This window comes from Grampus griseus (genome assembly GCF_964374135.1).
Source record: "Grampus griseus genome assembly, chromosome: 1".
In the NCBI taxonomy this organism is placed as follows: domain Eukaryota; kingdom Metazoa; phylum Chordata; class Mammalia; order Artiodactyla; family Delphinidae; genus Grampus; species Grampus griseus.
The window spans coordinates 56633032-56658303 of NC_139017.1; the positions used below are offsets into that span (position 1 = coordinate 56633032).

At 38.9% G+C, this 25272-nt stretch overlaps 1 protein-coding gene across 1 annotated transcript in view; it reads left to right on the top strand.

Annotated features, from left to right (window-relative positions):
• The window catches only part of LOC309825984 (rab GTPase-activating protein 1-like), a 655950-nt gene that overhangs the window by 477772 nt on the left and 152906 nt on the right, over positions 1-25272 (top strand). The window contains exon 18 of the mRNA XM_082659907.1: positions 15656-15697. Coding sequence (XP_082516033.1) covers positions 15656-15697 — 42 coding nt within the window. The remainder of the gene's footprint in view (positions 1-15655; positions 15698-25272) is intronic.

Consider the following 25272-nt stretch of genomic DNA (forward strand, 5'->3'; position numbering starts at 1 on the left):
TTAATTAGGTCTCTTTGATTTGTTATAGCTCTCACTTTTAACTTGTTTGTTTTTGTTTTGTCATTTAGTAGATCTCAGACCAAATTAACTGAACTAATTCGTCTGTCTTTTCTTAAATGGAGACATCTCATCACTATGGCAGGCAGATCTGTGATTTCTAGTATAGTTCCTTGATGTGAGGCCAGGATTTCTTGGAAAAGAACTTCCAGTATAAGTGATTCAATTATGTGCCTCCTTTAGATAGATACCTTTCTTTTGGTCAGCTCTTAATAAAGGAACAAGCTCTCCCCATCCATTTTATAGCTTAGCATACTTGTGAATGACCTGAATTATATCCTAGAGCAATCAAATGACTATACTTATGGTACCTGAAGTCCTCGCTGTTTTACTCCATGGTAGCTAATTACTAACAAAAAATGATTTGCGGGCTTCCCTGGTGGCGCAGTGGTTGAGAGTCCGCCTGCCGATGCAGGGGACACAGGTTCGTGCCCCGGTCCGGGAAGATCCCACATGCCACGGAGCGGCTGGGCCCGTGAGCCATGGCCACTGGGCCTGTGCGTCCAGAGCCTGTGCTCCGCAACGGGAGAGGCCACAACAGTGAGAGGCCCATGTACCGCAAAAAAAATAAAATAAAAGATTTGCTGCATAAATCATAGTACTTAATTGAAAATATACTGGAATCTCATTTACCTTTTGCTTTCTAAAAAAGTGGATAATCATTATAGCTCACGGGTCAGAGGTTGTAGATTTTACATATCCATGATGTATGAATGGATAGGTGGAAAAGGGAAAATTATACTCTAAATTATTAAGATTGCTGTGCAAAAATGCTTGACTAGGAACATCATAGAGCTATAGAAATAGGACCTTTGCCAACTTATAACTGTTTTTGTATTCAAGGAAAATCAATTGCTCATCAGAATATTTTGTTACATTTAAAAATGTGTCATTTCTGTATTGTAAACATTTTTAGTTTCAAAATTAAGTTTTCAGGTTGCAGTAAAAAATTATTAATTTCAAAACATGTATATTGTCTCTTCTAGTAAGGAATGTGGTTTCTGGTCAAGCAGGTAATATGTATTTATGTTAAAATTTGGGGCACATTTGTAATTGATGAGCAAATGTTGATTTTCATTCGGTTTTTTTTTGGTTTTTTTTTTTTGGCCATGCTGCTCGGCACACGGGATCTTAGTTCCCCAACCAGGGATCAAACCCGTGCCCCCTGCATTGGAAGTGCAGAGTCTTAACCACTTGACCGCCAGAGAAGTTCTGATTTTCATTGGAATTTTTAAAGAAAATAATATTGATAGGTTGTTTTCTCTGAAATTTTTTCTATTACCAGTTTCATAAAATTGACCTGCTAAATTGACTTTTTTTTTTGCTTAGTTGTTCATTATATGCTGTTCTTTTCTCACCATTAATCTGCCAAATTTTATCACTTTCAAATTTTCCTGTTTGCATTTTTATTAAGCTTAACTCATTTCATCGTTATTTCCTGTAGATTTAAAAATAGCCAATTGTATAACTAACACAACATTGTAAAGCAATTATACTCCAATAAAGATATTAAAATTAATTAATTAAAATAAAATAGCCAATTGTATAGTTTCCTATTAAAACAGAATAATACCACCTGTATCTAAATATGTACACATATATACATGGACATAAATCACTGAAGACATTTGTGAAATTTGACACAAGTAACCTGTTTTCAACAACATTCAAAGGGACCACTTATTTTTTTTTCTACTGGTGGGGTATATACACTAGCCTGCAGTGGATCCCAGCATTTATGTTTTTATTAGTCATTTTCTCAGATATGCATCATATCTCTCTTTTTTTGCTGTACTCATTGAAATAAAAGGTCAGATATTTTCCATTATAAAATTCATCCATGCTAGAGGTTGTGAGTTTTCTATACATTATGTTTTCTATATATTATATTTTAGTTTTGATTTATGTTAGAGTTATGTTCATATTTTATAGAGAATATAGTATGCTTTTTTAGAATTTGTCATATATTCATTTTTAAATGCATAAAATATAATTTACCTTGATATTTTAAGTACTTGATGAGATTTTTTGCATAATTCAAATAAAATCTGATATATTGATTTACTCGCTGTAGGAAGCATCAACTATCTTTTTTTTTTTTGCGGTACGCGGGCCTCTCACTGTTGTGGCCTCTCCCGTTGCGGAGCACAGGCTCCGGACGCGCAGGCTCAGTGGCCATGGCTCACGGGCCCAGCCGCTCTGCGGCATGTGGGATCTTCCCGGACCGGGGCACGAACCCGTGTCCCCTGCATCGGTAGGCGGACTCTCAGACACTGCGCCACCAGGGAAGCCCCAACTATCTTTTCTTAGTGGATTATTACCTACATGAATATACTTAAAGGACCATTCATTAGAGAATTGAATATGTTCCAGTTTTTTTATAACACATGATTGGTATTAATAGATTATGGAGAGATTATTTAACATCTTCATTTATTTGACCACAATTTCTAAAAATCTATACTGAGCACCATATCAGTCTTTTTTTTAAAGATATATATATATTTTTTTAAGATATATTTTTGATATATATTTTTAAGATATATTCTATTTTTTAAAAAATTAATTAATTAATTTTTATTTTGGACTGCGTTTAGTATTCTTTGCTGCGTGCGAGCTTTTCTCTAGTTGCGGCGAGCGAGGGCTACTCTTGGTTGCGGTGCACGGACTTCTCATTGTGGTGGCTTCTCTTGTTGCGGAGCATGGGCTCTAGGTGCGCAGGCTTAGTAGTTGTGGCTTGCAGGCTCTAGAGAGCAGGCTCAGTAGTTGTGGCTCACGGGCTTAGTTGCTCCACGGCATGTGGGATCTTCCTGGACCAGGGCTCGAACCCCTGTCCCCTGCATTGGCAGGTGGATTCTTAACCACTGTGCCCCCAGGGAAGTCCAGTTGCTTCTGTTTCTATCATCATCATCATCATCTTCAGCTAGATTCCCTACCTTTTAATTAAATAATGCTGTAATGCAACTCACAGTATTTTTAGTGACATTTAATTTCGATGTTTGACTTTAAGAACGTTCCACATGTGACCTTTAGAAACATTTAAAATATTATGAAATAGCCAAAAGCAGACTTTGAGTTTTAAGATGTGCTTGTTAGAGGCATTGTGTGGTGATTCCCACACCTGGCTGCATATTATAATCACCTGGCCCCACCCAGATCAATAAAATTAGACCTTGGGGTGTTAGGAAAGCTCCCTAGGTGATTCTAATGAGCAGTTGGCTTGCATTAGGTAATGCTCCGCTCTCAGTCTGAATTCAAATTAGAGGCTCTTGGAAAATTCTTAAAAATACAAGTGGCCAAGCTGTACCCTCGAGATTTTTTATTTCTTTGATCTGAGGTGGAACTCCTGCATTTGTGTGTTATAAAAGCATCCCAGGTGATTCTAATAAAAAGCCTGGACTGAGAACCACTCATCTAATGACAAAGAACTGGATTAGAGTCAGGAAGCTTGCCATTCCAGTTCTAGTTCTGTGAATTAAAATAAATCACCTAGCATATTTGAGCTTCCTTTGTAAAATGGAGGTATTACTATCAGCTTGTCTATGAACAGATATTGTTACAGTTGAATGAGACAGTGTACTCAGAAGTTCTTTTCAGTAAAGCCTATATGAGATGGTAGCAATTAAGGTTTACCATGGAATGGCGTCTGTAAAGTGGTGTGTTCAGTTTGGTACTAAGTCCTGTGTGGTTGTTGGCAGAAAGAAGCTACATCTATCTCAGAGGCAGAAAGAAATTTGGGCTCCTTTGTTATCCCCAGGGTATATCATTCTGATTTTTAAAGTTTGCACTGCATTTTTATTCAGACCAGGCTGCTAGTGGCTCTGGGTGGTAGGGGCCAGGCAGTGGAGAGAAAGATGGAGCTGCCCCATCTGGAGATTTTTAAAATTTTGTAAATTCCTGTAATTAGTAATATTCTTCTTATACCTTGACAGAGACATGGTGGGCAACAGTGGAGTTGTTTACCTGGTTTAAGTTTTCAGACTCGTTTTCAGTGCTTTCCTCCTGTATCTCTTCTACGTCTACTGTCCCTAGTGTTTAAGCTTCACCAACATTTACCCATATACTGAGTGAGGACAGAGAAGGAGAAGGGGTCTACAAAGATGAATACACTCACTAATGGTTTCCCACCATGACACAAACCTCAAGACTTCAGCCATGGAGGGGTAAGAATTAACTATGCAGGACCTTCCGTGGTGTGTTAGTCTAGGTGCAGCCATTCACTGGATTCATCAGCCAAGCAAAATTACATACAATTTCTTTTTTTTAACGTTAACAGCAGTTACTTTTTTAAAATTTTATTTATTTATTTTTATTTTTGGCCGTGTTATGTCTTTGTTGCTGCGCACGGGCTTTCTCTAGTTGCAGCGAGCACGGGCTACTCTTCATTGCGGTGCGTGGGCTTCTTGTTGCAGTGGCTTCTCTTGTTGCGGAGCACAGGCTCTAGGCATGTGGGGTTCAGTAGTTGTGGCATGTGGGCTTAGTAGTTGTGGCTCACGGGCTCTAGAGCGCAGGCTCAGTAGTTGTGGTGCACGGGCTTAGTTGCTCTGCGGCATGTGGGATCTTCCCTGACCAGGGCTCGAACCCGTGTCCCCTGCATTGGCAGGTGGCTTCTTAACCACTGTGCCACCAGGGAAGCCCCTACATACAATTCCTTGAGGTTTTTAAATCCTCTCAACTGTATATTTGACTGAAAATTCTTTTTGTCTTTTGGTTTTTTGGTATGATTCTGCTTTGAGAGTACTTAAAATATCAGTTCCTTTTTATCTCTGAAGACCGTGATTAATATGTAATTGGTTTGTTTTTCCTGATGCACTATAACCTAGTTTTCAGATTTGGAAAGAAGTAATGAACCTTCTGGGACAGAAAAAGATGAAAGATAACATGTATGTATTTTAGTGTTACTCTCCAGGAGCTCAATTTTTATATTTAAAAAGGAACTGAGCATAACATGTTTATCTTTCCAAATAACCTGAAAAGGAGGCTCAACAACCAAAAAAAAAGTATGTAGTTAATATCAAGAAATTGTGGAAACAAATTAGTTTGAAGAACATTTCATGAATTTTAATTCTCATTCAAGGTTTTTTTCCTTGATCCTAACAACGCTATTCATTTCATCAATTCATTCAATTAATTCTGAACACCTACTCTGTTCCAGGTAGTGTCCCAAGAGATGGAAATATACCAGTAAAGACACAGGCAGGGTTCTGCCCTCATGTAACTTACAGGGAGATAGAGACCGGTAAATGAGTAGTTACGCAGCAGTAGAATGAGTGCTGTGATATGGAGAACATAAGTGCTTTTAAAGATCACTACTGAGGAGTACCTAACCCAGCAATGAAAAGCCAAAAAGCCTCCCAGAGGAATTAGTGTCTAATCCCAGACCTAGACAAGGGGAACAGTAACTAAGAGAAGAGGGAAGAATGTTCCAGGTAGAGAAAAACACCATACAGTAAGGTCCAGAGGTTCAGGGCATGGTCTAATATGGGGGAATTCCTTGAGAAGAACCTATTTTTCATTTCCCCATAGCTACGAGATGACTAAGGAGGGTGGGATTTGGGGGGAGTGGGTACCACCAGTGAAATCCCTACAAGCAGCAGGGGGGAAAGTGCCATTCCCTCTTGACATCGTGCATGATGGTACATGACACGGTAGCAGCCTACTGAGAGAGTTATCAAGGAAGACCTTGTAGTTTACCGGTAGGTCTAAATCTTCTGGTTGGGATTCCCTGGATTAGCACCGTAAAGGAAAAAAACCTGCTTTTCCCTCCTGCTGTAGGGGAAAATCTCAGTTCAGTGTTATCTCCTGTGTTTCTTCTCTGTGTGTCTCCTTTGCTCTCATACTCCTAGCACACTCACACAGAACACTTCACTTCTAACGCTTTTAGTCTCCAAATGTGTGGATGTTTTTCCCCACACCAAGCAGTTCTCTGCAACACCAGCTGGGTGCCCTACAGTTTAACTCAATTCCAACACTGTCTACCTGGATATAGTGTCAGATCCCACAGGTTAAAGGCTCAGTCCCACAGCACCGTGCTCCCACCCTACTTCAGATGCCAGTTGCAAGTGATAGGTCCCCAGGTTACCCACAATTCTGTCCATTTTGGCTACAAATCAGAGGTTCTCATGACCCCCTCCCCAAGTTCAGTTAATTAGCTAGAGGGGCTCATAGAGCTCAGGGAAACATTTACTTACCTTTCCCAGTTTATTAAAGGATATGATAAAGGATACAGATGAATAGCCAGATGAAGAGATACATAAGACAAGGTCTGGGAGTGTCCCAAGCACAGGAGCTTTTGTCCCCGCGGAGTTTGGGGTACATTACTCTCCCCGTGTGGATGTGTTCGCCAACCTAGGAGCTCTCCAAATCCCATACTATTGGGATTTTTATGGAGGCTTCATAACACAGGCTTGGTTGATCATTAACTTCATTTTCAACCCTTCTCCCTTCTCAAGAGAGTGTGGGCCAGGTCCGGAAATTCCAAGCTTCTAATCATGGCTTGATCTTTCAGAGACCAGCCCTCATCCCGGAGCCATCCAGGAATCCACCCACAGTTCTTGCTTCACTAGAACAAAAGACACTCCTGTCACCCAGGAAATTACAAAGCTTCCGAGAGCTCTGTGTCAGGAACTAGTGTCAAAGACGAAATATTCGAACAGAGATGCTCCGAGTGTTCTTATCACTTTGGAAATTACAAGGGTTTCTGGAGCTCTGTGCCAACAACCCGGGCAGAGGCCAATGTGTATTTTCTATTGTCTCACAAGCATATATTTAATGCCGCTCAAGTTGATATATTAATATATACCTTGTAATGATAAAGTGATACACTCCCATGTATCTCTTAGCTAATGGTCTTCTGGAGCCATGTTTAGTCTGAAGATGCAGTATTAAAATATCTACATTGTTAATTCAGCTAACCTTTAAAATAATCTTATTCTGACTTTAAATTAATAGCTTCAAATTTGAGGAAAATGTATAGTGTACCATGGTCATTTCAAACACTATCTCTGGAGACAGACTGCCTGTCTTGAATCCCAGCTTCAAACATTTGTGTGTGATCTTGGGTGAATTAATGAACCTTCAGCAACTTGTTTCAGCTTCCACATCTCTCATACATCTACATCTCTCTCATCTCTCATTTTTTTTATTTTAAAAGAAAGACGGGGGTGTAGGTACAAGAACTCTAACAGAGTTCCTATACCTTCTGGCTTCTGGGTGAGTTGGGTCAAGGGAAACTCTAGCAGGAGATTGGAGGAAGGAGAGAATCAAGATCAGCTGGTAGTTAGGAATTGGTGAGAGTACTTTGTCCTTATGAAGGGAATCAAAACCATCCCTGCAGGGGCTTCCCTGGTGGCGCAGTGGTTGAGAGTCCGCCTGCTGATGCAGGGTACACGGGTTTGTGCCCCGGTCTGGGAAGATCCCTCATGCCGTGGAGCGGCTGGGCCCGTGAGCCATGGCCGCTGAGCCTGCGCGTCTGGAGCCTGTGCTCCGCAATGGGAGAGGCCACAACAGTGAGAGGCCCACGTTCTGAAAAAAAAACAAACCCAAAAAACAAAAAAAAACACCCCTGCAGCCTGGGATCACTGACTGATAACTGTAGCTAGAAGACAGCATAATCCAAGGCACATCATGACTTGAGGGGATTTGAGGAGAACCAGAAAGGTGATTGCCAGTGTTCATTGCCAGTAGGACATCTTTATAGGAACTACAAAGTGCTTTCCAGGTTACACCTCTCCTTTTTACCCAGGGGTGATATGTTGTCTGTTTACATTTTTATCTCCTATCCTAGTCTGGAAGTCCCTTGGTAGAGGGATGATTTACCCATCCTTGTAAACATACAAGTGCTTGTATATGCTAAGCAGTTCTCAGAATGCCTGGTACACAGATTTCACGAACACTTGTCAAAAGCTATAATTTAATTTTTTTCTCCTATTTTATATGCCTTGCTTCTGAAAGGTTTATTTAATTCAGATGACACTAACCTCTTAGAATTCTTCCCAGAGTCACTCATAATTAAGGACTCAGACTTTATAGATATACCTGTTTTCAGTACTTCACTCAAAAAACAAATCCAAGTCAAGCAAAGATAATCACCCACAACCAGACAGATGCATTCATGTTACATTCACTTTTCATCCCTCTCCATTCTTGAACTCTTCTTCACCACTCTACTTATGAAAAATTAACAAATGATTCTATAACAAAAATGGACAATATATAATACAACTGGGGGAAAGGAAGGGTGGGAATCATCCAAGTTTTGTTAGATTTTATAATATATTAGTGAATTAGTAGTAGACATAAGGGAGGACTTATCCCTGAGGGTTTTGAAACATTAGGACTTACAGTGAATTTGTATTCAAGGCTGCTGTGAAAGTCCCTGAAATCTTTTTTTTAAAAGCTCCTTCTTGGTTTTCAGTGCTACAATCCTGACCTCTAGTGGAAATCCAGAAACAAACCAAAAGCCAAAACATCACATCATTTTACTTATTACTCCATCAAAGTCCATCATTTAGTCATCCTAAAAAACTGAACTTGTAAAGTGCTTACAATACGAGAAACACAGAATAAAGTAAAATACATTTTGGCTGACATTTACAGCATTCTTGTTATAGGAACTATATTTAAGAGCAGCCAGTATTTACTTCTTTATATTTGCATGGTAATTATCTGTCACTCTCTTTTTTCTGTGGAAAAAAAAATGCATTACTTTATAGATCACAGAAGTAAGAAATTTAGCAAAGAGAAGCTGAAGGGTTTCTTCTCAGGTTACCTGATGTGCATAACAAACTACATCAAACCTGAGTGGCTTTAAAACAATGATCTTAGAGCAAGACATAGTGATATTATGTAGCCTCCTGATGTGATGCGCTGACACAATATTGCTTCTGTGGTATATGTGCCAAGAATACATAATCTAAGTTTAATCATAAGGAAACATCAGAAAAATCAAATTGAGGGACATTCTACAAAATAACTGGCCAGTACTCTTTTAAAAAGTGTCAAGTTTGTGGAAGACAAAGACTGAATACCGTCCCAGATGAAAGACTAAGGAGACATGACAACTATTGGATCCTGGACCAGAAAAAAGACATTCGTGGGACATTTGACAAAATTTGAATATTATTTTCTTGGTTTTGATAGTTATACTGTGATTATGTAAGATGTTAACATCTGATAAAGCCAGGTGAAGGGTATGCAGAAACTCTTGGTCCTATTTTTGCAAATTTTTTCTAAACCTGAAATTATTTCAAAATGAAAGGGGTTTAAAAATTTTAAATAGCCATTTATTTTGTTGACAATTTCATAAGTCAGGAATTTGAGAAGAATTTAGCTAATGTGCTTCATCTCTGATCTACATGGCATCTGCTGGGGCACCTGAGGCTGGAGGATTCACTTTCAAGATGACATCTTCACTCACATATCTGGCATCTGGGTGATCCTTGCCTCTCCTTCTGTGCATGGCATCTTGTCCTGCAGGTCCCTTCTTCTTTTTTTGGCCTCTTAGAGCATGGGAGTCTAAGTGTAATTGTACTTCTTACATAGTGGCTGGCTTCCAAGAGCAAGCGCTCCATGAGATAGGACGTGGAAGCTGTCAGTCTCTTATGAGACCTGGGCCCAGAGTACTGGCATAGCTTCACTTCTACCATATTCTGTTGGTCAAAGCAGTAGCACAGTCTTCCCAGATTCAAGAGGAGAGGATCAAGACCCCACCTCTCAATGGGAGAAGTGTCCAAGAATTATGACTGTCTTTAATTCATAACAGATATCTCACCAAAATCTGCCTGACTTTGCAGTAGAGGTGGAATCAGTGAAAGAAGGCATGGTTTTGTTTTTTTGGGGGGTCAGACATACATAAATTCTAGTCTTGTCTTTACCATTTACTAACAGTGTGATGTCTCCTAACCTCAGTTTCCTCATTTCTAAAATGGTGGCAGTAACTCATATGCCATAGAGTTACTGAGAGAATTAGTGAAAAAATATACATAGAAAATGTAAGATGTGGCAGACAATAAATATGTGAACCTAATAATAATCACTAGCATTTACTGAATACTTAGCAAGTGCTCAATTCATTTGATATGCTTTTTATATGCTGTCTCATTTATTCATTGCCCCTTCCTCGGGTGACGTGTCCCATTGTTGGATGGGCCAGAAAGGGCAGCACCTATTTCCTCTAGCTTTAGTTGTATTTGCCTGCGAGCCTGCTCCATTTACCTGGTTTGATAATTATTCACTGCCTTGTTGTTTGGATTTCCATTTCCACATAGTACTTATTTCCCTCTTATTTTGATCCCTAAGGACCCAGGTGCTGAAGCACTTCTGGCACTTTTTGACACTACCTTTTCAGCATTTGTTCTCAGTGCTGTCAGTGCAGTTTTTGACAGCTTCTCACGCAATCTGTCAGCCCCCTGGGAGCCCACGATTGCCTGCTCATCAGAGCCAAAATGTTCAGTGTCTTTGTTTCAGTGAGTGCTCTGCTGTCAGCCTTCCTTTATGCAAGATTGTGGGTGCTCAGTTGTTGGCCTACCCAGGAACACGATGATCTGCACTTTGGAGCAATTATTTAATTTGGGGCAATTACTTGTAGGTGTTCTTCAAAGTGAAGGTTTTGCCAGGCTGTGACTGAATTTTGAAACAGCAGCTTCGCAATCAGTTAAGGAACTACTCCTTCACACACACAAGGCTGATCTCAGTCTGTTGTCACTGGAGGAAGGTGGTGACCCCTTCTTTTCACGGCAAGCTGAGTTTCTATTGCTTCACATCCTGCAAGCAGTCAGCTAATTTTTGTCTGTTTTCAATATGGAGACAAATAATAAAATTTGGTTTTGGTAGAAGTCACCTATTTGTTATCTTTCTCCTCCCTGCTCTCAAAATGTACTTGCCTTTAAATGGGAAGAATCACTTTAATCCTTTAGGAATTAGAGGCCTCATTAAATAATACCCAACTAAGTGATTCATTCATTCATTCATTCATTTATTCCTTGAGCCATCTTCTCTAACTTAGCAGTTAAGAATATGAGTTCTAGAGTTATACTGTGTAAGTTTAAATCCACTTAATAGCTGTGTGACCTTGGGAAATTTAATTTGACTTCTCTAAATCTTAATTTTCTTGTGGGTAAAATGGAATTTCAGGTTGTCGTGGGATTAAGTAAGGACATGTTTTTGGTGTAATTAATTTAAATCTTGGCACATAGAAAATATTCAGTGGATGTTGACTCATTTATTATCTTGCACTTGGAGTTAGACTTTGCACTATAAATAAGTAGCCATAACAATGTATTTACTTGTTGTTTTTACTCTTAATAATTCTGCAAATGCTTTAACCCTTTCAATCCTATTAGGAACACTTATTTACCCCTCAGTAACAATCAAATTGCTACAAATTACATATTCCTGAAGAGGGAAGCACCTTGAAAATATATAACAATTTTTTTCTTTTAAAAATATATCTCAGCTCAATTAGGCAAAAGTTGGACCATGTAAAAGTAGGTGGACAACAAAATAATGGGGGATTTAGTTCATATGGTGGCTTGGGAGAGTGAAAGGTGGTTCGCTTTTAATTTACTTCATTGTTGACTAGCAGGCTGAGGACCAAAGCTTGCATTGACATTGTCATCTTAAAAACAACCTATTGGAACTTCCCTGGTGGCACAGTGGTTAAGAATCCGCCTGCCAGTGCAGGGGACAGGGGTTCAAGCCCTGGTCTGGGAAGATCCCACATGCTGTGGAGCAGCTAAGCCCGTGCGCCACAGCTACTGAACCTGCACTCTAGAGCCTGCGAGCCACAACCAGTGAGCCTGCGGGCTGCAGCTACTGAAGCCCATGCGCCTAGAGCCCCTGCTCTGCAACAAGGGAAGTCACCGCAATGAGAAGCCTGTGCACCGCAACAAAGAGTAGCCCCAGCTTGCTGCAACTAGAGAAAGCCCACACGTAGCAACGAAGACCCAGTGCAGCCATAAATAAATATATAAATAAATAAGTAAATTTATTTTTAAAAAAAAAAAAAAGCAACCTATTTGTAGTGCCCAAATGTTGGCCTGAGGAAGGTTACTGTAATTTAGTGATACCTCTCATTGTATCCCTAAATGGGAATAAGTCTTATTTAAAAGAGAAAAATAGATATTTTTAAATATCTGACTAAAGTTGCCTTTTTTATTCTCTTCTTAGGAAATCAGGATACATTTTGTAGTGAAGTAAAGCACTGGGTAGAATAGCAAGTTTTTCCTGATTTCCAACAACTTAGAGGTCTAAAAATACCTTCGTTTGCACAGTCTGGCCACGCTATTCTACTTCAGTTGAAGGCTTATGAAGTCTTTACTTTTCTTCATTTTTGTGGATAATATCTAGGGTTTCATGTAAGCAGGTGCAATAATACTTTATTATTATGAACTTATTTAAAGAGTTTACATATATAAAATTTTCTGATAACTGAAAGTTACCTCGTTAGCTTCCCAAACTTAAAGAAAATCTACTTTTTATTTAAAACACAGACTATGCTCCCTTAAGCACGATGTTTCAAATATAATGTAAGCGTTCGTTAACATTGCTGAGATTCACAGTGAACTAATGTTAACTATTGAAGGGCTATTGGCTCCACTAAATGAGCCCGGACAGCTACACATTTTTTTTAAAGTTTATCTTCTGTTTCTGTCAGATCTAATATTTTGATTCTGGCAACTGTCTCAACAGGCTCTGTCCCTAACCCTATCTACCACATACTCTGTCTTTTACTTTGCTACTTCTGATAGCTGTAAACTATAAAATCGTATTACCAAACTAATTCTAAGTGTAAATGAAATTAAAATTGAATAAATTTTTTTCCTGGTATTAGTGAGAGCTATTTTGCTATCTAAAGATTTTTTTTTTTCTCCAAGTTCTTGTTTGTGTTTTCCATAGCTCAGTTGTCCAATAGTTTGACTTTGAGATCATTGAAAAACAAGGTTTCTTACTGTCATTTGATGGTGATTCTACAAATTGGTCTAGTTAGGTCCATATGGAAAAGAATAAATCCCAGAAAATTTGGGGATAGCTAGTATAGTTCATTCATTTGGTCATCATATAAGCCCTTATTAAGTACATTACGCCAGCACTGTGTGGTGAAAATGCCCTTAAACTACACATTAAGAGGCTTGGCAAGTGATCCTAGCCTGCTACTACTAAATGCATATATAACCTCAGGCTAGTCAAGTTCATATGCTGAAAAATGGGAATCATAATACAGGTTGTTATGTGGATCACTGAGATTTCACTCTTCCTGTGAAAGCAAGCAGGCAGGGGAAATGTTTGGCAGGGAGGTTGAGAACATAGCAGAGTTGGTTGTACTCTGGAGTGGAATACCCTGCAGGGGTTTGGGAAGGAGAGGGAAGAGTAGGAGACTGGTTTAGGAGAAAGGACCAGAGCATTTTTTTTTTTTTGCAGTACGTGGGCCTCTCACTGCTGTGGCCTCTCCCGTTGCGGAGCACAGGCTCTGGACGCGCAGTCTCAGCGGCCATGGCTCACGGGCCCAGCCGCTCCGCGGCATGTGGGATCTTTCCGGACCGGGGCACGAACCTGTGTCACCTGCATCGGCAGGCGGACTCTCAACCATTGCGCCACCAGGAAAGCCCCAGGACCAGAGCATTTTGAGGATTAGAGAACAAGAGACAGGAAATGTTTACATTGCCAGCAGTGACTAGAAAAACAAGAGCCAGAGACACTGTGGATTTAGTCCTGATGGCGGCTTGATCAGCACTCAGGTTGTGAGGATTCACTATGCCTAGCCGCTGTGACGTGGGGCTGGAGGATATGTGTAGCAGGGCCTACAGGTGGGCAGCAGCTAGCGGGTGAGGACCCAAATTTAGATGAGGAAAGCAAATTCTGCTTAATTGTAACCCTTGTTCTTTTGATTGTGATCGTGGTCTCCTTTTTTCCTCTAATTGTGATCAAAACCAGTGTAGAATCCTTGCTTGGAGTGGTGATGCACTCTGTCAATTTGATTTTGTCTCCTGGCCTGATTATACTTCCTACTGCTTTCTGATTCTTAAAGGATTAACTGAGTACACCCAAAACCTTCAACCAAAGATTTTGTGTTTATCATTCATCCCTTCTTACTATTATGTCATATGTTTGGTAGTTGAATATGAAAGATTAGCATATTATAACAGGAATGCACTCTAATTATGAAACTGAGCAGGACCCTCTGGGGCTCCCGGGCACGGAAACCTTTCTGCGTCCCATGTTCCTTATTTGCAGGGAACAGACTCCAGCCTCTGTGACCTTCCTGAGTCCCCAAAGGCAGATTCCAACAGTTGCTAATCAGAGAAGGGAGAGGATTCAGAGACAAGGGAGGAGCACCAGAGAAGGCCACCTGAGGCCAGATTAAAGAAACCAGAGAAGCCCATCAAGAGATTACCTGAGACCAGATTAAAGGAGTGTAGGCCTTTCACACACCCTAATCTTATCAGCAACCCCACCCTTGAACTGTTGCTGTAAAAGTCACCAAATCCTCCCAGTTGGGACACACAGTTTTTCAGGGCAGGAGCCCGCTGTGTCCCCCTTTGCCTGGCAAAGCAAAAAAACTATTGTTTTCTACTTCACCGAAAACTCTGTCTCTGAGATTCAATTCGGCACTGGTGCACAGAAGCTGAGTTTTCGGCATCAATTACCTAGTCCTAATTCTTGCTTCTGATTTTGGAGACAGTAAAAGGATGGTTTATTAAAGGTTCTTTGCATAACACATCTGGTACAGCTCTATATCCAGAAGGTAGATAGATTATATTTGTGACCAAGCTGAAGAGGGCACATCAAATAGACCCTGGACTTATGGGAGATGTCAGCTCAAATTTGAAAGGTCTTTCTTCTCATGTATGATGACTTGCATGACAAGGAAACTGCGTATTCTGTGGAAACTTTGTTTCTGACTCTGTCATCTTGAGCATTTAAGATTCCTGTCTCTTGACTTTAATATCTCAACATTTCTTCAGAGTCATTGGGCTGAACTCAGAGTCAAAATTCAGCCCCAGTACGGCTTCTTAACAAACTATTTAATTTCTTTATTCATGAAGAAATATTGCTCTGGTTTTCAGGAAAAAAGGAACAAGGGAGTCTAGCAAATAGCCCCTAATTACCACCTCTAGCTGTACACATACTACTTGAAAGCAAGCACTAAAACAAACAACACAATAAGAACAGTAGGGGAAATCCAGTGTGATGCTTACAATCTGTCCCAGTTATCAGCAACACTATTTTTCTTTGTTTTGTTTTGTTCGCCACTGGCAGTTTAACCACATCACACAGATAAGACTTAACAAATTTCAATTAATAATTTTAGACTTTGGTGTCACTGCCATTTTGATCAAGGAACTTGACTTTTGTAAGCCCTGAGCCAATTTGTCGTAAAAACAATAATTTTATGTGAGCATTAATTAGATAGCACCTAAAATTTATAATAAGCCTCTCATAGAAGAAAAAATACCTTTAGAAATCTCATGTTTAATTATTATTGTATGTGAAAATGAAAACAGATTTTATTAATGATATACAGAAGTCTTGGGAAAATACTTAATAAAATCGTGATAGATGTGACAGTATTGATTTTGACTCTCTTTTTGTATTTCAGGGTTTGAACATAATCTTTCATGTAGCCTTGGCTCTCCTAAAGGTAAGTCTGTTTTTATGTTTAAGTTACTGAACTGTCTTACCTCTCTGCCCTTGGAACTGGGCATCATTCAGTTTACAGCCTTTGCCTCATGCTAGATTCTTGAAAAAAAGAAAAAAAAACGACTTCTCTGAGGAACTCTGATCCTCTCTCCTTCCTCCATCCTTTTTTGTTGTTGTTTATTTCAAGTTTGGTTTTCTTATAATCCATTTAATCTTGCTATCACAGCACTTTTTCTAGTAAGGTAAAAATATTTCCATTCATTCAAGTTGTATGATATGAGAAGAAAACCTGTTTTCTGTCAAAATAATGCCAGCTTTCTTCTTAAAATACTTATCATAATAACATCCCTAAAGGTGCCTAAACATATAATTGAATTATTAGAATGCTTCTGTAATACACTGACTAAAAAAGAAACTGCTACATTTCAATTTGCAGTTCTTTCTCTGATAGCTAGAAATTTATAAGACATGTTAGAATTCAATTATAATTACCTTGTTGGGTTTTATATCAACATATCAGTGCAGCTTTAAAAGTGTGGAAACAGCAAGACATTTGCTGCAGAGTTGATGAAAATAACCTGGTTGGTTTTTGTCCTTCAGTTAAAGATGAAGGTCTGTTATTGAAGGTGATAATTGCCTTGCTTATAAAAAGATGCAAGCTCACCCTTTTCCCAGTAAAATGTAATGGTTAAAACTGCAGACACCGGACTCAGACAGATTTGGTTCTAATATCAGCTCTAGTGTATGACTTTGGGCAAATTACTCAGACCCTGAATTTTGAGATAATAATGAAAACGAATTTATAGGATTGCTAAATGATATGATACATAAAATTCTCTTAACATAATGTCTGGAAAATTGTATCGCCTAATAAATGGTAGCTGTCATTATTGTGATTACTATTACATTGATGAAATAATTCAGAATTTGTTACTAGATTCCCTATAATTCTTCCAGATTTCCCAAAAGATAATAATCTGAATCTTCAGAGAAGCTCTTGATATTTTAGGAGAGGTTCCATACTTAACCATTAAATACCTTGATTCAAAACAAAGGCATCACATAATATAGGCCCTATGCAACTCAAGATGTGGGCTGCTGCACCTCATCTCTTATTCTGTTAAGCATTTGTTTTTTATGAAGTTCATAAACTGTACTTCAAACTTTTCATTAAATCATTTTGAATTTAGATATGAACAGTTCATATGACAAAGTTACTTTAGAAGTTAAGGAAAATATTTTCAATAAAGTAACAAGCGTCTTTGCGTATATCTTTCAATGAAATCATGGATCTCCACCTCATTTTTTTTTCTTGTCATTAAAATAAATCAAAACCAAAAGATGCTTTCTGCAGAGGGCTGGAATAAGACTTTTAGACTGCCTAAACAGTGAAAGTATTATGTAATTAAGACTAAAAACAATATTAAACCATAAAGTAAGTATAAGGAAGTCCAACAAAGTTTTGATTTTTCCTATCATGTCTAATTTTTTTGTTTCAGATATTACATCTTTCCCCAAATGCCTTTTCTCATTTTTAATGACCTTCCTTTACTAGTGCTCTTAGCCCGTGCTTAGTCTGTCTTTTGCGGGTAACCTAGGACTTTGCCTCTGGATATCAGACCTGTACTCTGTGGCAGCCTAATAATTTATTCATCTGGTAAATTATCCCCCTGGTTGACAGGCTTTGGGGGCTTGATTGTATTGTTTTCATTTATTTATGGCCATGTTAACCCAGACATGGCCTGTGCAGGGGACATTCTCTGGCCACTGGACAGAAAGGCTTTTGTATCTTCTCTAGCAATACATGGATACTCATCTAATATCATCTTGGAGAATGTCTAGTTAGAGAAAATAAAAAGGAGAGCTTTCCCATTACTATAGGTTTATATTTATCTCTCTTCCTTGTTTGAATCCTGGAGCTGACCTCACATAGAGACAGTACATACATAGGCTGCACTGAAGTGTACTTAATTGATCTGATTGCCCCACCTAGAAAAAGAATACTCCAAACACATTTGACAGTGACTAACTTTTAGCTTCTAATCTATCAAATAAAAGAATATAAACTTGATTATATCAGAATAACACAATTAGGGATAGTTCAAAGTGCTTATGAACCCAGCCTAACTAATTTTCAGTATAGCTGCAGAGGGACTTTAGATTTCTCTGTATTTCTTGTGTTGAGGGGAATCAGAAAGGGAAATAACATTACTTGAGCACTTACTGTGCACTGAATGTTAACATAGGTTATCTCATTAGCACACATCAAATGTGTTATTTGTAGGAGAATCATGAACTGTTAGAGAAAACGATCTAATTCTCTCCCTCAGTTGATTATTGAGGGAGCCAAGGCCCCAGATGGCCTAAAATCTTTTGGCTTAGAAAAGGCAAAGCTGAATTTATAATTTTAAACAGCATAAACATAGGTAAATGTCTCTGTTGCTCAGTATGGTTTATAGACACCTACTTTCTGAATGGGAGCTACTTCCTTTTGGGTTAGAAACAGTCTACCAGGCAGCTGGAAAGCTATTGAGCTAAAAGAATGATTTGCTCTAGTAGGTAGCATCATTAAATCATTTAGGATGTTGGCAGTGTCCACTAGGTAGGTTGGATATATTCCTAAAAATCTAATTCACTTATTATATGAAACATTCAGTAGTCATAGCATAGTACATTATAATAGATTGGAGATGATCAGTCAGAATTAATCTTAGCCACTTCATGTTGGCAGAGAAAATTTCCAATCAGAATAGGCTCTTTGCTTTCCAACAATGATTAAGAAGTAAATGACAGAATGTTTTTCTCTCCCCCACCCCCAAGCTCATTTTGTGTCTTACATGTGCTGGGATTGACATACACACACTACTATATATAAAATAGGTAACTAATAAAGACCTACCGTATAGCACAGGGAACTCTACTCAATATTCTATAATAACCTATAAGGGAAAGGAATCTAAAAAAAAAGAGTAGATATATGTATATGTACAACTGATTCACTTTGCTGTACACCTGAAACTAACGCAGCATTGTAAATCAGCTATACTCCAGTAGAAAAAAAGAAAAGTCCATTCATAACCCTACCCCAGAGGTAACCATAATAAAAATTGGGTATAAAATCTTTCTCCCATGCTTTAGTCTATTGAATATGTAAGCGTGTATTACCTACCTACATATACACATAAATGTATGTGTAAACAAATATGTTTTAATATGGCTTTGAGGGTTATAGATAAGAAGATGGGGAGGTAGTGGGTAAATCTAGAAGAACAATGTGAAAGGGTGAACATATTTATTTTCTTTAAAAAAATGCTGTTGAACAAGACTGTTTTTCATTTAATAATATATTATGCATATCTTTCCTTGTCACTACACACATGTAGTGGTTAAAAGCATGGATGCTGGAGCCAGACTGGTTGAGTTTAAATCCCATCTCACACAATTTATCTGGTGATCTTAGGTAAATTACAGTTTCTCCATCTTTAAAATGGGGAGGTTAGTAATACCTATCCCATAAGGGTGTTGTTCAGGTTTAATGAGTTAATATACAGTTGGTGCCTGTAACTTAGTAAGCACTACAGTGCACCCAGGTGCTATTATTACACATAGAACTTGCTTAGCCTTTTAAATGGCTGCTTATTTTTCTGATGTATCATAATTTATTTAACCATTTTATATTTAATTTTTTTTTATATATTTAATTTTTATGGACATTAAAGTTGTTTCCAGAGTTTCCCGTTAAACAAAACTGTAACAAACATCCTTAAACGTCTATCTTTGCATACTTATCTAATAATATCTTTAGGATAAATTCCTAGGAATGTAATTGCTAGGTCAAACTATAATCACATTTTAATTTTTGATGCATATTGCAAAATTGCTTTCTGTTAGCAACCATACTCTTGAAAAAAACAAAATTTCTAAATATGCACTTTTATGGACCCTGAAAGCAAGTTTTAAAACAAAGCAGCTTAAAAAGTAATTATTAATAATAATTTGTTTCGTTGTAAACAAATGAAACTCCTCAGACAGTTTTGAAGACTCCAATGTTATGTTCTTTTGTTTAGAAACATCTAGTTTTTTTAAGGAAATCAGCTGATCCTGGCTAAATTTTAGAAGAATGAGCCTTAGCTTGGAGCGGCTTTATGTATTACGTGAAACTTCTTAAGTATATATCTTTGATGTTTTTGGCTTTTCAACCCTCTCCGCTATGGTGTGTTTCCTTATCATTCTGTTGAAGCGTTTTTGGTCGTCACTAATGAAATCTAGTAGACATCTTTCCATTTTTATCTAACTTGATCTCTCACCAGTTATCAAAGCAGCATGACATAGCACTTCCTTTTCTCCTTCTCCCCCTCTTCCTCCTGAGGTCAAATCCCATCTCTGACAGTTTATCCAGTGATCTAAGGGAACTTAACAGTTTACCCATCTTTAAAATGGGGATATTAGTAATACCTATCACGTAGGATTGTTGTTAGAGTTTAATGAGTTAATATATGATTGGTACCTATAACTTAGTAAGTACTACAGTGCACGCAGGTGCTATTATTACACGTAGAGCTTCTCCTCTTCCTTCTCCTCCTCCTTTCCCTCTCCCTCCCCTCCCCCTCCCTCTTCTTCTCCTTCTCTCCTTCTTACATTCTCCTTTGGCTTCTTATTTTTTATCACCCTCTCTGCTTCTTCTCATTTTCCTTTACTCACTCCTTTTTTTCTCCCTAGTCATCAATTTGGAATTCCATTGGCCTTCAGCCTTTATTCTGTTAATGTTACACATCACGTTGATTGATTTGCAGGTGCTAAACCACCCTTGCATCCTTGGGATAAATCCTACTTGATCATGGTGTATGTTTTTTTAATGTACTGTTGAATTTGGTTTGCTAATATTTATTTAGTTAGTTAGTTGCACTGGGTCTTAGTTGCAGTAGGCAGGCTCCTTAGTTGCGCCTCGTGGGCTCCTTAGTTGTGGCACGTGGGCTCCTTTTAGTTGCAGCAGGCAGGGTCCTTAGTTGCAGCTCTAGGGCTCCTTAGTTGCAGCTCACCTGCTCCTTAGTTGTGGCAGGAGGGCTTCTTAGTTGCAGCTCACAGGCTCCTTATTTGCGGCATGTGAACTCTTAGTTGCAGCATGCATGTGGGATCTAGTTCCCTGACCAGGGATCAAACCCAGGCCCCCTGCATTGGGAGCACAGACTCTTACCCACTGTGCCACCAGGGAAGTCCCTGTTAATATATTTTGTTGAGGATTTTTGTATCCATGTTCATCAGCATTATTAGCCTGAAATTTTCCTTTTTGTAGTGTCTTTGTCTGGTTTGGCATTAGGGAAATGCTGGCATCGTAAAGTGAGTTTGAAAGAGTCTTCCTCTTCAGTTTTTTGGAATAATTTGAGAAAAATAGGTATCAACTCTTCTTTAAATATTTGGTAGAATTCACCCGTGAAACCCTCTGGATGTAGACTTTTTTTTGTTGAGGGTTTTTTGATTATGGGTTCAATTTCATTACTAGTAATCAGTCTGTTCAGATTTTCTGTTTCTTCATGATTCAGTCTTGGAAGATTGTATGTTTTTAGGAATTTATCCATTTCTTGTAGGTTGTCTAATTTGTTGGCATATAATTATTCATAGTATTCTCTTACGATCCTTTGTACTTTGTACTTCTGTACTTCTTTGTACAGAACTTTGTACTTCTGTGATATTGGTAGTAATTTTTCCTCTTTCATTTCTGATTTTATTTATTTGGGCCCTCCTCCTTTTTTCTTGATGAGTGTGGCTGAAGGTTTATTGATTTTGTTTATCTTTCTAAAGAACCAGCTTTTAGTTTTATTGATCTTTTTTTTGGTCTCTATTTATTTCTCTTCTGGTTTTTATTATTTCCTTCCTTCTACTAACTTTTGGCTGTGTTTGTTCTTCTTTTTCTATTTCCTTTAAATGTAAAGTTAGGCTTTTTCAGTTAAGATTTTTCTTGTTTCTTGAAGTACCCCTGTATTGCTGTGAACTTCCCTCTTAGAACTGCTTTTGCTGCATCTGAAAGATTTTGGAACATCGTGTTTCCATTTCTGTTTGTCTCAAGGTTTTTAAAAATTTCCTCTTTGATTTCTCTATTGACCCATTGGTTGTTTAATAGCATGTTGTTTGGTCTCCACGTGTTTGTGTCTTTTCCAGTTTTATTTTCTTTTTTAAAGAAGATGTTGGGGGTAGGAGTTTATTAATTAATTTATTTATTTTTGCTATGTTGCATCTTCGTTTCTGTGCCAGGGCTTTCTCTAGTTGTGGCAAGCAGGGGCCATTCTTCATCGCGGTACACAGGCCTCTCACTGTGGTGGCCTCTCTTGTTGCGGAGCACAGGCTCCAGATGTGCAGGCTCAGTAATTGTGGCTCATGGGCCTAGTTGCTCCGCAGCATGTGGGATCCTCCCAGACCAGGGCTCGAACCTATGTCCCCTGCATTAGCAGGCAGATTCTCAACCACTGCGCCACCAAGGAAGCCCCCAGTTTTCTTATAATTAATTTCTAGTTTCTTATCATTATGGTTGGAAGAGATTCTTGATAAGATTTTAATCTTCTTAAATGTATTGAGACTTGTTTTGTGGCCTAACGTGTGATCTATCCTGGAGAATGATTCACGTGCACTTGAAAAGAATGCATTGTGCTGTTTTTGGATGAAATATGCTGTATATCTCTATTAAGTCCCTTGATCATTTAAAACCAATATTCCCTTATTTATGTTCTGTCTGGATGCTCTATTCATTCATGTAAGTGGCATAATTCAAGTCCCCTACTATAATTGTATTGCTGTCTATTTCTCTCTTTATTTCTATTAATATTTACTTTATATTGGATTGACCAAAAAATTCATTTGGGTTTTTGTAAGGTGTTATGGAAGAACCCAAATGAACTTTTTGGTCAATCCAATATATTCAGGTGCTCCTATGTTGGGTGTATTAATTCTTTTTTTTTTTTTTAATAAATTTATTTATTTATTTTTGGCTGTGTTGGGTCTTCGTTTCTGTGCGAGGGCTTTCCCTAGTTGCGGCAAGCGGGGGCCACTCTTCATCGCGGTGCACGGGCCTCTCCCATTGCGGAGCACAGACTCCAGATGCGCAGGCTCAGTAGTTGTGGCTCACGGGCCCAGTTGCTCCGCGGCATGTGGGATCTTCCCAGACCAGGGCTCAAACCCGTGTCCCCTGCACTGGCAGGCAGATTCTCAACCACTGCACCACCAGGGAAGCCCGGGTGTATTAATTCTTGCAAATGTTATATCGTCTTGTTGGATTGACCCCTTTATCATTATGTAATGTCCTCTTTGTCTCCTGTTACAGTCTTCATTTTTGTTTGTTTGTTTGTTTGTTTTTGTTTTTGCGGTACACGGGCCTCTCACTGTTGTGGCCTCTCCTGTTGCGGAGCACAGGCTCCGGATGCGCAGGCTCAGCGGCCATGGCTCACGGGCCCAGCTGCTCCACGGCATGTGGGATCTTCCTGGACCGGGGCACGAACCCGTGTCCCCTGCATCGGCAGGTGGACTCTCAACCACTGCGCCACCAGGGAAGCCCAAGTCTTCGTTTTAAAGTTCATTTTTCGGATATAAATATTGATATCCCAGCTTCTTTCTTTTTGTTTCCAATTGTATGGTATATCTTTTTCTATCCCTTCACTTTCAGTCTGTACTGTCTTTAGGTTGAAGTGAGTCTCTTGTAGGCAGCATATAGGTCTTATTTTTTTAACCATTCAGCTATTCTGTGTCTTTTGTCTGGAGAATTTAGTCCATTGATGTTTAAAGTAATTTTTGATAAGTATGTACTTATTGTCATTTTGTTAATTTTTTTCTGGCTGTTTTTGTAGCTCCTCTGTTCCTTTCTTCTTCTCTTTCTCTCTTCCCTTGTGTTTTGATTGTTTTCTTTAGTATTATATTTAGATCCCTTTCTCATTTTCTTCTGTATATTTACTATAAGTTCTCTCTTTTTGGTTACTGTGGGGTTTACATGTAACATCCTATGCATGTATAGTTCCTGCGTTTCATATTTTTGATGACACATTTTACATCTTTTTAGTTTATGTATCTCTTACTGTATTTTTAATTAATTTTAATAATTTTGTCTAACCCTTCATATATGCTTTGTAAGTGATTAAGCCACTACCTTTAGTATTTGTTTACCTTTTTTGGTATGATTTTTACTTTCATATGTTCTCATTATTAGTGCCTTTCTTTTTTAGTTTAGGGAAGTCCCTTTAATGTTTCTTATAAGGCCATTTTAGTGGTGACAAACTTCTTTAGCTTTTGCTTATCTGGAAAACTCTTAATCTCTCCTTAAATTCTGAACAGTAATTTTGCTGGGTAGAGAATTCTTGGTTGGCAGGTGTTTTCTTCTTTCAGCATTTTGAATATGTCATGCCACTCTTTTCTGGCCTGTTAAGTTTCTGCTGAAAAAGATCTGCTGATAGCCTTATGGGGTTTCCCTTGTAAGTAATAAGTTGCTTTTCTCTTGCTGGTTTTAAGAGTCTCTATCCTTAACTTTTACCATTTTAATTATAATGTGTCTCTGTGTGTTTCTCTTTGGATTCATCCTATTTGGAACTTTCTGGGCTTCCTGGACCTAGATGTATTTTTCCTTCCCCAAATTAGGGAAATTTTCACCTGTCATTTCTTCAAATAATTTTTCTGGCTTTTTCTTTTTCTCCTATCCTGTTGAGACCCCCTATCACGTAAATGTTATTTCATTTGATCTTGTCCCAGAGGTCCCTTAATGTTTCCTCACTTTTTAAAAAATTTTATTTATTTATTTATTTTTGGCTGTGTGGGGGGTCTTCATTGCTGTGCACAGGCTTTCTCTAGTTGTGGTGAGTGGGGGCTACTCTTTGTTGTGGTGCACGTGGTTCTCATTGTGGTGGTTTCTCTTGTTGTGGAGCATGGGCTCTAGGTGTGCGGGCTTCAGTAGTTGTGGCACGAGGGCTCAGTAGTTGTGGCTTGCAGGCTCTAGAGCACAGGCTGACTAGTTGTGGCACAAGGGTTTAGTTGCTCTGCGGCATTTGGGATCTTCCTGGACCAGGGCTTGAACCTGTGTCCCCTGCATTGGCAGGCGGATTCTTTTTTTTTTTTTTTTTTTTTTTTTGTGGTGTGCGGGCCTCTCACTGCTGTGGCCTCTCCCGCTGCGGAGTACAGGCTATGGACGTGCAGGCTCAGCAGCCATGGCTCACGGGCCCAGCCACTCCGCGGCATGTGGGATTCTCCCGGACCGGGGCACAAACCCACATCCCCTGCATCAGCAGGCAGACTCTCAACCACTGCACCACCAGGGAAGCCCGGCAGGCGGATTCTTAACCACTGCGCCACCAGGGAAGTCCCTTCCTCACTTTTTAAAGTTCTGTTTTCACTTTGCTGCTCTATCTGGGTGTTTTCCATTGCTTTGTCTTTCAGCTTACTGATTTGTGCTTGTATTTCATCCATTCTGCTGTTTGACCCTTCTAGTGTATTTTTCAGTTTAGTATGATTTCTGTTTCATTCTTTCTTATATTTTCTGTATATTTGTTGAAGTTCTGTCTGTGTTCTTCCATTCTTCTCCTGAGATCAGTGAGCATTTGTTATGAT